Raw genomic sequence first — 18572 nt, 5'->3', positions numbered from 1 at the left:
CAAGATGCTCCTGAGTCTTGCATAGGGGCGGGACATTGGCAGTAACATTGGTACCACTCAACTTTTCTTCCCACCATTGACTTTGTATTGCGAGAGATTTTCACTTGCTTATTTAAAGGTTTCTCACCCAGCCCACGTAAAATCTACCAACTCCTGCTGTTAACTCCCAAACATATTTTTTTATGTTATCCAATCACAGTGCAGAAATGACAGACTAGAGATCCAAATTAGTGCTGCTATAGCTGCCATTTTACATTTCCATCCATGTAACATGCGCGCTCGCGCGCTCGTATCAATTGGTAATGTCGCGCGCTCGTATCAATTGGTAACGTTGATGTTATTGAATACCTCAGTTGAAAGTTCAGTCTTCCATTCCATCTGTGTGTTGTTCTTGGTATTCATCCTCCAATCTAGCCAGGTAAGATGCTAACTATAATGTTACTCACACTCTTGACTTCAGTTTCTGCATGAAATCATAAACAGGCAGAATAACAGCTGAGCCAGCTAGCACCATGTTAGCTAACGTTAAAGCTAGCCTCATCTATGTACAGTATGTTCCTAATGTCGGTGTAACTTAAACTTTTGTTAATGCCAAACATGAGACATATCTGTTGACTTCTGTATATGAATTGAACCAGAAAGAGGCACGACAGCTGAGCTAGCTACAGTAACTTAGCACAATGTTTCATTGGCCTAGATAGCTAACGTTAGTGTGGAAGAATTTAGATGTTTTAGCTATTAGCACTTTTGATGCCACTAAACATGGTTTAGTCAGCTAAAAAGTACCCTAGTGTAGAACATGACTCAGAACCTCTGTTACCTCACTGAAAACTCAGAGCCTCCTTTCACAGGCACTTTTAACATCATTCGTGATTTCTTATTTGTCATTTAACAGTGATGGTAGACATCGACAGCAAGCATGCCCAAAAGAAAACGGAGTGTAGAACCTGCAGCCCAAAGCTCTCCTCCTACATGCATCCTTCATGTACCATCCATGTCTGATCATGGGGATTTCACGCCCCTCCGTAAAATTAAAGGATCTGCTTCAGAAAAACTGCAACTGCTTCAAAAGATCCGGGATAGACGTCTCAACCAACCGCATGACTCCCCATGTCGTATGCAATCAGTATGTGATCAGATCCCGGCAACTCTTCCTGATGACCTAGAAAGAGTAGGATATCACAGCAAGTGTTATAAGCACTTTGTCCGCCACTTTCATCGTCTGGGAGATGATACAGAACCAGGGCCATCAACCTCATCATGGCATCACTCTCCTCGTAAACCAGGAGGTTCTGCTGAACCCATCTTCCCGCCAGAGTGTATATTTTGTGAGAAAGTTGAGACCAAAGATGCTCATCGCAATACTGAGAGGCCTACAACCTTCCCATCCTTTAAAAACAAAGAAAATGCATGGGAGCAAATCGAAACACGGGCTGAGAAAATGGGTCTCTATCGACTCCATCGAAAGGTGAAAAACAAAGACCTCTTTGCATGTGAGGCCAAACACCATCCGTCATGTTTTAAAGCTTTCCGCACAGCATTCTACAACTATGAGCGTGCGATTCACAGAGCCGAAGCACCAAAGGAGCAGGCTTGCATGTCAGCCGCCCATGAAAAGGCATTCAACTCAGTACTGGAACACATTCAAACCCAGGTCATCCAGCAGAATAAAGTTCTACAGCTTTCTTCCTTGCGCTTGCTCTATGTCGAGGAACTGAAACTGAATGGATATGAGAACTCAAATTATCGGTCAGAGAAACTACTGAAACGCCTACAGAATGACCCAATCAAGGAGCATATCCACTTCACGAAGGTTGATCATGACAAATGTGATGTCATTTCTTTCTGGCTTGTGCACAGCTCAAACATAACAGTTTCCAATGCTCTCGCACGAGCATTCACACTCGGAAGCACAAACAAGAACCAAAATGTTGCCCTCCAACTTCGCCAGGGTATTCTACAGGCTTTCAGAGAGTGTAAAGACCAACCATGGCCACCAACAGCTGAAGACATGGAGCTCAATCCTGAAGACATCCTACCTCCAGACCTTGTCCGCTTTCTCAGCGTGCTAATGACTGGCAAGGAGGGCATCGAGACAGAAAAGGTGAAGCGTCTGGTCTTCTCCATTGGACAAGATCTGTGCCGTGCAGTGTCAGATGGAAAATGGAAGTTACCAAAGCACATTCTCCTCTGTGTGACTGTAAGGCACCTGTTCCGAAGCAAACAGCTCACCACAATACTACACAGGCTTGGACACTCTGAGAGCTACGATTTCGCCTTGGAGTTGGAAACTGCTCTCGCCAAGGTCCTGGATGAAGTCTCAACTTATCGTACACCACAAATTGTGACAGGAGAGGGCAACCTTGTATTCCACTGTGAGTGGGACAACTTGAATAAAACCACTACCAGTGTGCACGGCAGCAACATTGTAAACAGTGCTGGAGGAATCATGGTGCAGGAGGTCAAGCCCGGGTTCGAGAGCAGCAAGGACCGAATGCTACCTACCATGCTACCTACCCTTCGTGAATGGCGATTCAATTTGTAATTTTTCCTGAAAAAAAGGTGATTACCTGTGATGTTTGTCTAGATCTGAAACTGGCAGTGACTGGTGATTGAAATGCGGTGCCTTTTTGTGTTTCAGGTCGAGGTACGTGAACTCCCCACGATCTACAGCAACCAGGAAGAGACTGATACCAGGGTGGTTCTGTACCTCCATCATGCTGCTACCATCGGATACAAGAACGCTGTAGTCAGAACACCGGACACAGACATCCTCCTGATCCTGCTCCACCATGCCCACAACATCAAGCTGACGGTGTACCTGGATACAGGGTCAGGGAAGCATCGCCAACTTGTCAACGTCTCTGAGCTGGCAGAATCCCTGGGAGAGGACTACTGTGCCACTCTCCTGGGGTACTATGTGTTCAGCGGAGAAGACTGCACCAGTGCCTTCAAAGGGAAGGGAAAAGTCGGGCCCTTGAAAAAGCTGGAGAAGAATCCCAGGTTTCACAGGGCATTCGGTGAACTGGGTGACAACTGGGATGCCAACCCTGAGGTGGAGAGGCAGTTAGAAAAATTCACCTGTGTGATGTACGGCCAGAGTCGCGAGTCATCAGTGGACATTGTCCGTGCCAAGCTGCTACGAAAAATGGTGGGAGAGGACAAGACCCTCACATCCAAGTCCAAGGTTGATCTGGCTCGCCTTCCTCCATGCCAGTCTGCCCTGAAGCCGCACATCCAGCGTGTGAACCACCGCGTAGCATTGTACAAAAGAGCCGATCAACCTATCATCGAAAAGCCAAAACCTTATGAGGAGCAAGGATGGATAAGGACTGATGAAGGACTGTTGAAACCAATGTGGTCCAGTGGTCCCATCCTACCAACCTCACTGGTGGATCTTCTGAACACAGGAGAGCACGAAGAGGAGGAGGAAGAGGAAGGAGAAGAAGAGTTTGACTCTGACGATTTCGATGAAAATGATGATGACTGACTCAGTGTAGAATCACTAATGCTAATGATGTTTATCTAAAACAAGCAAGAGAAGAGTGGTCACATTGAGTGCTAGGACTATTTTGACAGTTGTAATATTTAGAAAAATAAAACTTTGTGTTAACGTCTGTGTAGACGGACCTTAATATGAGTCTATTATTTCGTAAAACTGTGATTATTTTGTAAATAAAGCACTAATTAGCATACTAGTATACCATAGACACATGTAATCATGTTATGAATAGTTCTATCATGATCTATGCCCTTCAAAACATGGGTCTAGACACCTTCATTTTTCAATTATCTGCAATATTGGCTGAGATATGTCAAAAATCGTTTTTTTGATAATGGCAGCAGTAATTTGCATAAAAATGGTATGTGGGACATTTTTTCAGCTTGGGGCCATAGCTAGTCATTTTCTACACATTTTTTCCAATCTAGAAACACTGATTAGAAGTATATCTCCGGGGGGTGCAGGGGGACCTAGTCTTCCTACTAGACTAACTGTTTCCTTGGTGGCTTCTGTGTCAAGGAAGATGTCGATGTACTCAGCCGCGTCCCCTTCACAAAACCTAAAAAAAAGGATAGATCAACTTCAACTTCAAAAAGGATCAACTTCCAGGAAAGATCAACTGGATCACATCTAGTAGTCCAGAATCTTTCATGATGTTACCCATTGATCCAAGATAAGACTTCAGCAGGTGAAAACCACCCAACCTTGGAATGACGGGTAGATTTGCCTGCTTTATTATATTCACAGCCTTCAGCCAAATCGGAAGATCAAAGGTCACTATAGCGACCGCAGCGCGCCGTATGCACTCTTTCAGAGTGGTGAAGATGGTGTTGAGGTCATTAGGGTCTCCTTCAATAACTGGGAGGAACTCGATCTGTGTGCTCTGCTTTGCATCATTAGCATGGATTCTCTTCATCCAGCCATTCCAGTTGGAGTGTGGGAACTCAGGATCGTTGGCTTTGATCACCCACCCCGCTGCCCAGAGTGTGTCACCTGGGGTGAGGAGTGGCTGATCATGAGCCAGGGAGGAGGAAAGCTCAGCGAGGGGGAGAAACATGATCGCGTTCGTTCCTATCTGTTTCCTGTTCGTAAATGGAATAATCTTTACTTCAGTTCCTCTCAGGATCTTAGCTTTGTCGAGTGCCTTCAACTTCACCCGGGGGAAAGCTGCTGTTGTCTGTGGATCTGGCAAAGGTGGTGCCGGAGAGGTGACTTCGATCCAACCCATTGAGTGAAAGGGAGTGTTTCCGTGAATAGAGACAATGTTTAAATCTATATTGTCTCCAACAAACTGAGTGACTGCAATGTTTGTTTCCCCAACCTCCATAAAGACCACCTGATCATTACTTGACAATTCACTTTCACTGGCTGGCACTTTGGCTGTCATCACTGATTGATCCTCAAGCGCAGCATCAACCGCAACCTCATCATTGATCTGTTCATCGGTTTCCTCCACAATGGTGTCAAGAGTGCCAGAAGTATCTGGAACATCATCTCCACTCCTACTATTAAGGAAGCAGTATTTGTAGTTTTGTGTCTCCGTGTAAGACTCAGTGTATCCCAGCCGGTGGAACTTGTTGAGCATCCATTTTGACCCAAATCTATGATCAAGTTGTATGGCAAGCCCCATTTGGTGTAGCAATACTCCAGACCGAGGTCGACAGGCCTTAATAAAATTCTGCCCCCAAACGGCAACTCTTTCGTCTGTCTTGACAATCGGTCTCAAGAACATCTGAAGGCTTGCAGGAACAAGTGTCAGCTGACTATCGATGTCAGTCATACTGTGTGTGGTGGGGTATGACTTTGGACCTAAATCAATCAAGGCAATATCATTGGATATGAACTTGAGTGCCGTCTTTATGATCTGAGTCTTCTCATCTCCATGGTCAAGATTAGCATGATGCTCTCGCAGAATATTGTCGGTGCCATCTTTGAGACAGAGTACATCTGCCCTTCTTTCCTGTGTTGTGAAATACAAGGTGTCTTCGTATTTCTCTAGAAGTTTTATCTTTAGCCAATGCTTTGAATAAGAAAGGCTCTTCTCTGGTGACTGATCAAACTCCTGCAGCTTTTCATGGACTTGGTCCATGTTCATTACCCCATGCTCTAATTCTGAGTCTAACCATTCGCAGAATTCAATAAAAACTGCCTCTCGCTCCTCATCAATACTCCTCTGTCCTCTCTTCCTTTTTCCTTCCTCATCAGTCTTGGACAAACTGTCACCTCTCGCAAACATAAGTTTGCATCGCAAATGGTACAGTGTTTCTTCTGCTACCAAGTCGTTGATCCCTTCCAGGCGTCCAGTGACTTCAGTGCCCCAGTCATCCCCGCGACTCCGTGCTGTCTTCAGCAAGCTTGCCTTCAGTGTATCTGCAGTCAAATTATCTGGCACTCTGTATTTCTTTCTAGCTTGTGCTGGATTATTTTTGTAGAGCTGGGCTGGTTGGTTGCAAAGAATGCATACATCCTTATACAGGAGGTCAACTGACTGTGATCTTCTAGAACTGCAGCCAGTTGATGAACTGAACTCACAAGTAGTGCGTCTTCTCTTCAACTTTGATGACTCTTTCTCTGCCTTTGATGCTTGAGCTGACTTATTGGTGGTTGCAACAAAGTTGTTGTACAGATCATTTTTACACTTCTGGTGGTACCTCAGTTTTCCTTCCTTTTGAGCCTCCTTCATACGTTCCACAACAGTAACATTTTCGACAGTTTCTGCTTGTTTCAATAAAGTTGAGTATCCCTTTGGAGTTGCCTGTATGAGCCTTTCAGCTGGTGTATCCGAGCGTGCACAGATGAAGCAATTGAGCACAGGTGGAGTAACGTCTTCATCCATATTGCTAGACTCCATGTCCTGCAAAGTAGAAAATGAGATATATTTAGAAATTATTTTTCCAGAAAGGAGTGTCTGTGGTGAAATATAAATGTTAACAATCAACTCAGAATCATGAAAAACCCTTATTTGACCCCTCATAAGTTACTTAAGGGCCGATTTAAAAAAATAAAAATTCTCGAAAATAATTTTTCGGTACCCGAATTCAACAGCTTTTTTTCTGGGTTTCCCACGGGAGTTGACCTTCAACATTTTAACACATGTTATTACACACCTTTACAAACATATTGGTGAAGAAATTTTTTGGTAACAATTTAGTTAACAGATTTTCATATGTTTCCCTTACTAATGATTAGAACATCGTTAGAGAGGATCTTGGAGGAACCTGTCTTATTTAAACCTCAGACATTTAGTTTGGGTTGCTCTTTGTTGTTGAAGTGTGCGGCGTCACCATGCCTAGATCAAAAGAGCTCTCTGAGGCCTTCAGAAAGAAAGTTATAGATGCCTACGAGTCTGGGAAGGGATTTAAAAAGATCTCCAAACAATTTGAAATCAATCATTCGACTGTCCGGAAGATCCTCTACAAGTGGAGAAGATTCCAAACAACTGCCAACTTGTTCAGGCCAGGCCGCCCCAGCAAGTTCAGCCCGAGAGCAGACCGCAAGATGCTGAAAGAAGTCTCTAAGAACCCCAGAATTTCATCACGGGACCTACAGGTAGCTCTTTCCACTGTTGATGTCAAAGTGCACGAGTCTACCATTAGAAAGAGGCTGCACAAAGGTGATCTACATGGGAGGTGTGCCAGGAGGAAACCTTTGCTGTCCAGAAAGAACATCAGGGCAAGACTAAAGTTTGCCAATGAACACCTAGGCAAAGACCAGCACTTCTGGAACAATGTGCTCTGGACAGATGAGTCAAAGGTAGAGCTATTTGGCCACAGTACCAGAAGACATGTTTGGCGAAAACCAAAGACAGCATTTGACCACAAGAACCTGATACCAACTGTAAAGCATGGTGGTGGAAATATTATGGTTTGGGGCAGCTTTGCTGCATCAGGGCCCGGGCAGCTCACCATCATATAATCCACTATGAATTCTTCTCTTCATTGTACCAGAGGGTGCTTGAGGATAATGTGAGGCCATCTGTCGGAAAGTTGAAGCTCAACTGAAGGTGGACCTTGCAACATGACAATGACCCTAAACATACCAGTAAATCCACCGAGGAATGACTGAAAGGAAAGAAATGGAGGGTTCTGGAATGGCCAAGTCAAAGCCCGGATCTAAATCTCATTGAGATGTGTTGGGGGGATTTGAAACGAGCTGTGCATGCAAGAAACCCCTCAAACATCGCGCAGCTGAAAGAATTCTGCATGGAGGAGTGGGCAAAAATTTCTCCCAGTCGATGTCAGAGACTGGTAGACAGTTAACAGAAACGCCTACTTGAGGTTGTTTCTGCCAAAGGCGGCAATACCACCTATTAGAGCGAAGGGTGTACTTACTTTTTCCACATGCGAAATTTGCATTTATGTTTATTTAAATTATACAATGGACTACAAAATGTAAATGTTTCATGATATTTGTTATATTATATCACCTTTATCTATCAATATTGTTGAAATGAAGATCAAATAGCTGTATGTTGAAATATGTTGAAAAAGTCAAAACTTTACATGGGGTGTACTTACTTTTTCACGTGACTGTATGTATTTCTTTGGTTTGCAGTGGAACAAAACAAAAAAGCTGAAAAAATTACTAAATCCTAGTTTATTCCACACAAAAATCCGAAAATGGCCCGGACAATATTATTGGCATATTTTAGAAGTTGTTAGAAATAATTATATTTCAAGCAGGTGATTCTCCTTTACTTTGGAATTGAACTCACCTGTGGTGAGTTGCAGGTGCCTGCAGTATAAATCACTCATTCAACCAGTTTGAATAGAGAAAAGGAGTCATTCTGCTGTTTTGTGTCACTGTGTGTATGCAATGAGCATGGAGAAAAGAAAGAAAACCAGAAAAGTTTGAGGAGGTCAGACACAAGATTGTAGCCAAGCATGGACAATCTCAAGGCTACAAGTCCATCTCCACAGACCTTGATGTTCCTGTGTTCTCCCTGGACGTGGCCGCAAGAGAAGGCTTGATCGAAGATTGCAGCGAAGGATTATTTGAATGGTGGAGAAAGCACCTCGATCAACTGCCAAACAGATTCAAGCTGACCTTCAGACACAAGGTACGACAGTTTAAACTCTCACCATCCGTCGCCAACTCAATGAAAGGGAGTTCTATGGTAGGAGACCCAGGAGGATCCCACTGCTGAGAGAGAGACATGAGAAAACCCGACTGGAGTTTTCCAAAACACACCGGAACAAGCCAAAATCCTTCTGGGAGAATGTCCTGTGGACAGATGAGACCAAATTAGAGCTTTTTTGTAAAGCACATCATCTCTATGTTTACAGAAAACAAAATGAAGCCTTCAAAGAAAAGAACACCTTCCCTACAGTCAAACATGGAGGAGGTTCAGTGATGTTTTGGGGTTTCTGTGCTGCCTCTGGCACTGCGTGCTTTGAATGTGTGCATGGCATCATGAAATCAGGAGATTACCAAGGCATTTTGGAGCGCAATGTTCTACCCAGTGTCAGAAAGCTGGGTCTCTGTCGAAGGTCATGGGTCTTGCAGCAGGACAATGACCCCAAACACACTTCAAAAAGCACCCAGGAATGGTTCAAGACAAAACGCTGGACTGTTCAGAAGTGACCAGCAACGAGTCCAGATCTAAATCCCATTGAACACCTGTGGGGAGATCTGAAAACAGCAGTTTGGAGAAGGCACTCTTCAAATCTGGGAGAACTGGAGCAGTTTGCATAAGAATAGTAGGCCAAACTGCCAGTAGAGAGGTGTAGGAAGCTCATTCATGGCTATAGGAAGCGCTTGACTGCAGTTATTTTGTCCAAAAGCTGTGTGTGCTACCAAATATTAAGTATAGGGTGTCAATAATTTTGTCAATGCCATTTCTTTTTATTTTCTGATATAAAGTGATATATTAAGTTCTGAATCAAAAACAATCAAAAACAAATGTAATATTAACAGTGAAATAAAGAATTGTTGAGACCAAATACTTTTGTCAATTTCAACTTTGTTTGGAGAAAATTGTGTTTTTTGAAAAAGGTGCGAGGGTGCCGATATTTTTGGCCACGACTGTAATTTAATTGCAATAATTTTATGGGTTGTAGAAAAAAAATTCCGGAAGTTTACCGCCATTGCTGCATTGTCTTTTACATCACCTTTGCAAGGGGAAAAGTGGAGAAGAGTAGAGAGGAAAAGGGGGAGTAGGAGTAGGGGCAGGGTAGAGGGTAATGATGGTAAAAGGGGAGAGAGGGAGTAGGGATAGGGAAAAGAGGGAAGAGGCTGAAAGGGAAGGAAGAGTCACTAACTTGATGGGCATATCAGGTGGTGAATAAATAACGGGAAAATAAAGTACCGTATATGGGCACTAATGCCAATTTATTTTTTAAATGGGGTTTCAATTAGAGGGAAGGATCACTGAACTTGCCACTCACCTTAGGGCAGACTTTGTAAGAAGGAAGAAGAAAAAAAAAAATTGCAAGGATAAGAGACCTTTTTTGTTTCCTGCTGCTAAGTACCCTCTGTACGAGTACCTTGTGATAGAGAGTTACTGCTCGGTCCATCTGCTTGCAATGGTCTTCAAAATAACGTGCAGTTTCCATCATGTCCTCTGGAGAACTGAGCAGTGCCAGATTCATCAGCTGTTGGTACATTTGATGATCCTGCAAATGAACATTTCACAATGCGGCTTTTCTGAGCATTCCCATGCAGAGGACGGTCAATAGGTCTAACTCACCACAAAGTTAACTGGTGAGTTGTTTTTACAGATTGAAGGACACATGGTCCCATTCCATGTCAAGGCTGAATGTAATCGTCTTTCATGTAATCCATGAGCACTATTTACGTTAGATAATGAAATGTAGAAATCTGGATATCGATATTTGTCATATAATGAGATCTTCCTGAGGAAGCCGAAGGAGATATGCGTCTTGCTATTCCAGATGTTTCACATATATTCTTCCCATTGATGTCAGGCAGTACTTAGGGCAGGCATTTGGAATTTGTGGGATAGACACCGTGGGATATTTAACATCCACCAAGTAATACCGACATGGGACACCCAGTTTAACATCAATCCGAGGCACGGCACACACAATGATGCCTCACCCTGCCTGTGAGTGACAGTTTATAGCTGGTTCGGGATTCAAACCAAGGCTAGAGGGCTTAGGGGTGGGTGTGCATACCTTGAGGCCATCCAGCCAACTTTAAAAGCACACTATCTCTCCTAATATCTTTGTTCTGAATGTGATTATATGTATAAGCTCCACTATGTGGTGGATGTTAAATATCCCATCTGAGATCAATGCGAAAAAAAATAAATCCAGAGCTTGATTACTAATATAGAACTTTTTCAAAGGGATGACTCTTGACAAGACCAGATTATGACGTTCCCAAAACGTTTAAAAAAATGCATACTGTATATGAGTGATGAAGGAACTTCTTACCTTGCAGAGGCGGAGAGCATTGTTATATGCGTGTGCCTGTGTGTAGAAATGTATGGCCCGTTTCACATCTTCATGTGTCTCGCAGTGCCGTGCCAGATGGTAATACCCAACCTTGTCACCGGTCTCATTGGCGATGGCTGCTGCCTGCCGTGACACCATGAAGCGAGTTATAGCCCTGCCTTTCAGCTCGCAAAGCTGACACTAACTCTTGTACTAATATGACTGCAAATAATCTTTCTTCAGCGAATATTTAATCTAGATTTGTCTAAACTCATCTTGAAGGATCAAGGTGGACTGTTAGAAAAAGTTTTGAATGGTCTTCAAAAAAAAGATCTAATTAATATATATATTATATATACAGACTTGGCATTTAATATGGAATATTTTTTTTTTCTTGACTTGGGTTTACTTTCTTAACTCAGTATATCAATCTGGTGAGTTTCTTTTACACTTTGGTGATTTATTTGTTAAAATAACCATGTCATTGATTGTCTGTCGCAGCAAGAAGTCAACAACAGGATTATATCACAGGTGGCGTGGCAAAATGTACGGACAGGTGCATTTGACGATTGGCTTCACAGTCGGGTATACAAGGGTTGTTGCGTTCTGTATTAGTGGAAAACAACTGCGACACGTCTCCAAAAGTAATTGCCGCTTCCTCTGGAGATGGTCCGTCAACTCGACAACGCTGGTGGCTTTACGGTGGTGGGGTGGTGGGTGGTGGCTTTACGAAATTACGGCATGAAAGAGCGTGCTATTGCTCGGCAGTATGGCATCACTCAAGGTCAGGTGTCAAAGATCCTGAAACGAAATGCTCAGAGGGGTGTCCCTACTCCAATACCGAGGCCAGGATGTCCCCGCATAACCACAAGGAGGGATGATCGCCAGCTGCAACGGTTAGTCCGCAATGGCCGTACCAAGTCAGCTAATCGGCTTAGGGCTGAGTGGCAGCAACTGACAAATGTGCCTGTATCCAGAAGGCTAGTCAACCAATGACTGGTTCTAGCAGGCTTTCATGCCAGGCGTCCCCTGAGAAAGCCACGCCTGACCAGACAACACCGCCAGCGCCGATTGCAGTGGGCCAGAGAGCACCGTCAATGGCAGCCAGGACACTGGAATCACGTGATCTTCAGTGACGAGTCTAGATTTCTGGTCTATCGTCAAGATGGCCGAATCCGAGTGTGCAGACAAGTGCATGAAGCCTACAACAAAGATTGTATAGTGCCAAGAGTCCAAGCTGGAGGTGGTGGGGTGACCGTTTGGGCTGCTTTTCATGCAGGGGGAAAAACTGACCTGGTTGTTCTGAATGGAAACCTGAACCAGTTCAAGTACAGGGCCATTCTGGAAGAAACATTGCTTCCATTTGCTCGTGCAGCCTTTCGAGGAAACTTTGTCTTCCAAGATGACAATGCACGGCCTCATCGTGCTCGCATGATCCAACACTTTCTTGCTGACTGTGGTGTAGAGCATATGGAGTGGCCTGCCATGTCCCCGGATATGAATCCGATAGAGAACTTGTGGGCAGAATTAACGCGTCAAATCGACCACTTGGACCAGCAGCCGACCTCTGTGCGTGAATTGCAGCAGGCTATTGTCACTGCATGGCAAGCGATTCCTGTCCAAACCTTGGCAAATCTCGTGAACAGCATGCCTCAACGTGTACGTGCTCTCCTGAATGCTCGTGGGGGTTACACGAAGTACTGAACTGTAATTTTACTGTCCGTAATCCCAGTCGTAATTTCACTTTTGTTTTTGTTTAAATTTTTTTTGGCTAATGTGCAAAATAAAGAGATACTTCTGGAAAACGTACAGAAGTTTAACACAGTACTGTCCATGAATTGAGTTCGATATCAGTTTGCATCACTTTCAAGGATCAATTTATTTGTTTCGAAATGTCAAATGTGGTTTTTGTTTCTTTTAAAGGTCACATTAATAAAATCTAGAATAATTTCAACATAATTCCAATGAACTTTTGGTTCTAAGACATCTTGAAAAGTAAGTTCAGCCCCACAAAAAAAATATTCCATATTAAATGCCAAGTCTGTATATGAAAACAAGACTCAATCATGTCTCTCACCCGTAATTGGGTGGAATAACCAATCAGCTCTCACTGAACAATTACCCCAGGTGGCTGGGATTAATTATAAATAAATTGACTCCTCTCATGCTCTTCTAGCCATAGAAAGTTGCATAAAGCAACCATGAACAGCTAAAAATAAAAAGAACTTGGGTAGAGTTTGAAACAGCAAAGTGCTTACCTTGTAATAGCTTTTCATTCGACTAGAAGAGCAAGGTAGGAGTCAATTTATATGTAGTGTATATATATATATATACGTATATATATATATATATATATATATATATATATATATATATATATATATATATATATATATATATGTACACACACATGGAACAGGGGGATACGTTCCTGGAAAATGAAGCAAATGTCGAATCCGCAAACGTGAGGTCATTGTTTGAATTGGTAGAGGGAGAGGAGGGGTTATTTTCCTACATTGTCTCGGCTCATGGAAGAGCTTTGACAAACAAATCAGGGCACAACATAACAAAGGGAACTGCAGGAGAAAGGGGAAATGCTAATAGCAGGGTGGAGGGAGAAGGGAGACGGACAAACAAGGAATGCACGTAACGATGAGGGGTAGGGGAGAACGCAAGGGGTAGACAAAATGGATACATAAGGAAAATTTTGAGCGTGGTGTGGGTGGTTTAATGGGTGTAGAAAAGATCATAGCTTTTGATGGGTGATGACCTGAGATGGTGGTGAACAGCTATCTTGAAGACTGGGAGGGAAGAATGAGATTGAAGAGGCAGGAAGTAGTTCAGGTAGGCAGGAATTCAGGTAGGTTCAGGTAGTTCAGGTAGGCAGGAATTGAAGGTAGTTCAAAAGGCAGGAAAAGAGAGGAATAAATGAGTGGAGGTGAGCAGTGGATCTGGAGTTAGGTAATTTTTCTAGTAGAGGGGATGCTGGTAGACCGCACGCATCCTGCAGATACTTGAGGGGGGGGGGGGGGGGGGTTAAAGCATGGAGAGGGCAGAGGGTGCAAGACCAGAAAAGAGACGGAAGAGGACAGAGAGATCACCGACCTATCGATGATGGTGAAGTGATGGGCCCATAGACTCAGCTTCATCTCGAGAGATTCCAATGATCATGAAAGCCTTGGTTTCCATGGCGTCAAGCTGAGAAAGATGTGAGGCAGGGGAGCCAGCCCAAAGGGGAGAGCAGTAATCCATCTAGCTGCAGACATAAGCATTGTCGACGGATATGAGCTCAGGTGTGCCAAGGAAGGACTTTGCACAATGGAGGATGCCCAGTCAGCATCTGACTTTGGAGGCAAACTTTGAAATGTGGCTTGCCCAAGAGAGATCATTGCTGAGATCCAAAATTTTGAGTGACGGAACCTCCTCAAGATGGTTGGTGAGAAAGTTTGGAAAACTAAGCCATTAGGTCCATGTTTAAATTTGAGCTATACAATTGACTACTTTGTCTGGAGGTCTAATAAAGCTCTAATTGGCATGGGTTTTTTTGCTGAGCCCCCACAAATTGCTATAATCAGTGTAAATATGGCACAAGGTAAAAAAAAATCACATGCCTAACTCATTTTTCTCACCAAATGAAAGTTTGCCTCACTTGTCTCAAAGCCGAGTGTTAGCTTAATGGTTGCTTAAGGGGGCTGGCTTAAGATCTTCAGGTCCTGAGTTTGAGCCCTTGTTGTGCTGTGAATGTAACATCAAGTGGGTTGACTGGGCCAGTCAACCTTCCGAGGTTGGTAAAATGTGGTGGAGTGGTGACCCATCCAGTATTGTGCCCCCGAGCCAAGAAGAAACTGCCTCAGCAGCCCTATGCATCTGAAAGTGTGAAAAGGAGTGGTTCTTCCTATTTGATTAATGAACAGGATTAAATAATTAAATTGATACATGTGGGAAAATTACATGGCCAGACCAGGAATTGAACCCAGGTCCTCTGGAAAACCGTACCAGTGCTAGGCCATCTGAGCTCATTGCATAACGCCAATGCTTCCGGGGCACTCACCGCCAACCATAGGAGCACCATCGGCCTGAACACGAGAGAGCCTTCCTCCAATGGGGGGACAAATCCATATCCTCTATTATAAACACCACTGGGGGCGTAGTGAAGCAATTAGATTAATGAACAAGATTAAATAATTAAATTGATATATGTGGGAAAATTACATGCCCAGACCAGGAATCGAAACCAGATCCTCTGGAAAACCGTACGACTGCCCCGGAAGCATTGACGGAAAGAGAGTGGCAACCATATGTGTGGGAAAATTGCATGCTCAGTCTGGGTCGCCCAGATAGATCAGATTAGAGTCCCTGTATAAAGAGAGTTGCGCCATGCGCTGACCCGAGATTTCTGGTCACGTGATTTCGTGGCGCCATTTTGTGTCTAACTTCACCGTGCGTGAACGTCAGCTTGGTACGGGAATGTTGTTTATTGCCAAACAAAATGACTGGTTGTTCTGCTTTTGGTTGTTCAAACCAATCTGGGAAATATAAGATGTATAGATTTCCAAGTGATAAAGTCAGAAGACAAATTTGGGACATTTTTGGGAAATTAAACAAGTTATGGTGAATACGACGTCTTATCTGTGCTTTTCCATATCTGTTCGACTAGACGAACTGTGCACACTGCAGGTATTTTAAAAAGTTTTTTCTCTGTTTAATTACGGCTTGGCGCAGTCGAAAATTAAGTGTTAATTAAGTCGCCAGCTATGAAACATATTAATCGATCAGGCAATATCCATCAGAGTTCTGGGCAAGGGTGTAGTAATAAATGAACGTTTCAATCTTACTAGATGCCGATGACGTTTTCCTTATGTCAGAGACAGAAGCTGACTTGCAGCTTGTTAAATCATTACAATGGAAATTGAATATAAATGTCGATAAAACTAAAGTTGTACACTATAGAAATATGGCAATACCACGTACAGAATTTGTTTTAAGTGTGTTAGACTATATGTCGGCTGGAAGTCCTACACCGGAATTGCTCTCGGCACCCTTTAAAAAATATTGGATATGCCCACACTCCTTTCTAAAAGTTATTAAAATTCAGAGAACGACAGCATTGGTTTGTCTTACTTATAATGTTAGCTCTTATATGCAGTGTTGGCTTGTAATATGCATTGCCATACCACTTTTAATATCACCACACAGCTCTTTTTCACGGCAATAGCTGAGTTTTTGACAAAACAAATATCACCTGTATGTAATAATAAGACTAAATATGTGTAGTAAATTTTTTTTTAGCAGGTTTAGAATATATCACCCCATATCGCGAATGTACATGTATATCTAATCCGACACACTTAGACACAAAATGGCGTCCAAATTTGAGTTGACACAACTCTCTATATACAGGGACTCTAGATCAGATGACCGAGCACTGGTACGGTTTTCCAGAGGACCTGCGTTCGATTCCTGGTCTGGGTGTGTAATTTTCCCACATATATCAATTCTTCTTATTTCTTCACTTGTCTCGCCAAGGTGGCGTCCCGGTAAAGTGCTTGAAAATAAATACGCCTGTGTAATCAAGAAGTGGAAATATTGTGTGACTTACCTTAAGCAGTAGTGCATTCATCAGGATATTCTGCAGAACAAGCCCCAACAAAAGCAAATAAACGTTGTGTGTGCCAAATACAAGTGGTTGCACATGCGGTTCGTAAAGCTTACTTCATTTATCTCGCCAAGGATACAGTGTATACGGATGCGGGACTGATAGTCCTGGGCAGTTTCGAAGTACTTGTAGGCCTCTTGCATCATACCAATGCTCTCCAGGTATTGACCCCACCACTTTACTAGGCTCCTGAAACCAAAATCGACTGCGATCGTCACAATATCTTCACACTTGCACCAAAATTGCAGCATCTGCAGTGTTTTACAAATCATGAATGTTTCTCCTACTTTCATTGAACTGTTATATTGAATAAAATAAAATAAAGCTGAACTGATTTATGCTTGCTTATATTGGATTGCATTGACTATATTGCAATGGTTATATTGGAAGGATTATATTTCACAGATTATATTGTTGTATGAAGTCATTTTATGCATTTTTTTAAAGTTCAAGGACAACTGTGCACATTTACCTGTCTTTGCTTTTGGCAATGTAGGCCTGCAAGGCTTGCTTATTATCGAACAACATGCGAGGAACTTCAACCCTGTGCGTTTCTGACTTCTCATAGCTACATGCCGAGAAAAATAGATCATTGTTGTGCAACATATACTTTATTCCTCACATGATACAAACATTATAGTTTAATAACTTCGGCAACACTTTCCCAATGCTGTGAGTCCAGGTTAACTCGTAGTTGATATATTGGACTGGTTTGTCCATTATTTATTCTTGTTCATGCATTCTAACTTCACATCAGCCATATAATGTTGTTATGGAAGTGGCTTCTAAGAGTTAAAGAGTGCATAGCATAGCAACAGTGATTTCCATAGTGCATGTTTAACGTATTGTTACGGGGTCCTCCCCTATCCCCTGGTCTCGGTAAACCTCCGAACCCCGAGAGGGTCCCCGGCAGAAAGATATTTTATCCTTGGTTGAAATTAATCAATAATGAAACCACACCAAGGGTGATGAACAAACAATATATTAAAAGCACACAAAAAAGAACCATACAACAATGGGGCAATCCACCCTACAATCCAATCTTAAGAAGGTAACCTAGCTCAAACTCACGGCACCCCCAGGGACTGAAACAGAGTCCTTCTCAATGTCTCGAGAACACAATGGTGCTCCCGGCGAAGAGGCGATGGCGATGAGGTGGGTAAGGAGAGGTAGGTAAGGCGGGGACCGTCACATGGTCCCAGCCAACTCCAATTGGCGGTGGAAAGAGGAATCCCAAAGACGCTATCCAAACGTGCACATACACCGTGCAGTCGCGAACTGCACGGTAATCCCGCAAAGGCAGCTGTCGCGCACACACAACCTCGGCAAACCACCGGGGGGCGGGATCAGTGGACGCGGCTTACCAAGGGTCCGCGAACGATGCGCGAGGTCCCTGAAATAGCGGTCGGTTCTTCCTCGGGCCGCAGCCGCGAGGCGAAGATTCTCCAGAATCTCCCACCTGTACCTGGCTTCGCAGGCTTTTCCATGACACCAGCGATATCAACGATCGCACGAGATTCCTTTCCAGGCCTCAAAGTTCCTTCTCCATGGACGCTCGACCACGCTGGGTGCGGAGCTGTTACAAAACGCCTTGTTTCACCTCCACCTCACGCGCTCTTCTTCCTCGCTCCACCTCTTCCGGTGCCCTATCCGATTTCCGGCATCATTTTTGTCATGAGCGCTTGTAAACCTTTTAACCACAATAGCCCTTACTGAGAACCAACAATAATAATAATACCAACAATAATTAGGGCCGAATCCGTAACACTTCCCCCCCTCAAGAAAGAAAGTTTGAACACAGCGAAAACTTTCTTTGTAGGCAAATTCTTGCAACCAACACAAGTAATCAATGTTTCCCCAAAAATAAAGCAACAAAACTTTGAACAACTTACAGAGATTTCCAAAGTTAATTCACTCTGGACAAAGCAGACCAACGACCTTGTCCCTGCCCTTTACATGTTCAGTTTCCAAGTTACCCCTGCAAAGCCAAACTCCATCTCATCACCCTCTGGTTTTT

At 43.5% G+C, this 18572-nt stretch overlaps 1 protein-coding gene across 2 annotated transcripts in view; it reads right to left on the bottom strand.

The window, feature by feature from the left end:
* The window catches only part of IFT140 (intraflagellar transport 140), a 103891-nt gene that overhangs the window by 15486 nt on the left and 69833 nt on the right, over positions 1-18572 (bottom strand). For both annotated transcript variants that reach the window (XM_068120599.2, XM_078780121.1), the window contains 4 exons: positions 17028-17123; positions 16612-16744; positions 10900-11043; positions 9988-10116 (listed from right to left, as the gene is read on the bottom strand). In XM_068120599.2, coding sequence (XP_067976700.2) covers positions 9988-10116; positions 10900-11043; positions 16612-16744; positions 17028-17123 — 502 coding nt within the window. The remainder of the gene's footprint in view (positions 1-9987; positions 10117-10899; positions 11044-16611; positions 16745-17027; positions 17124-18572) is intronic.

The sequence above is a fragment of the Myxine glutinosa genome, chromosome 6 (assembly GCF_964187855.1).
Source record: "Myxine glutinosa chromosome 6, kmMyxGlut1.1, whole genome shotgun sequence".
NCBI classification, from domain to species: Eukaryota; Metazoa; Chordata; class Myxini; order Myxiniformes; family Myxinidae; genus Myxine; species Myxine glutinosa.
The sequence above is the reverse complement of the archived record's forward strand: the minus strand, read 5'-3'. Positions and strand labels throughout refer to the sequence as shown.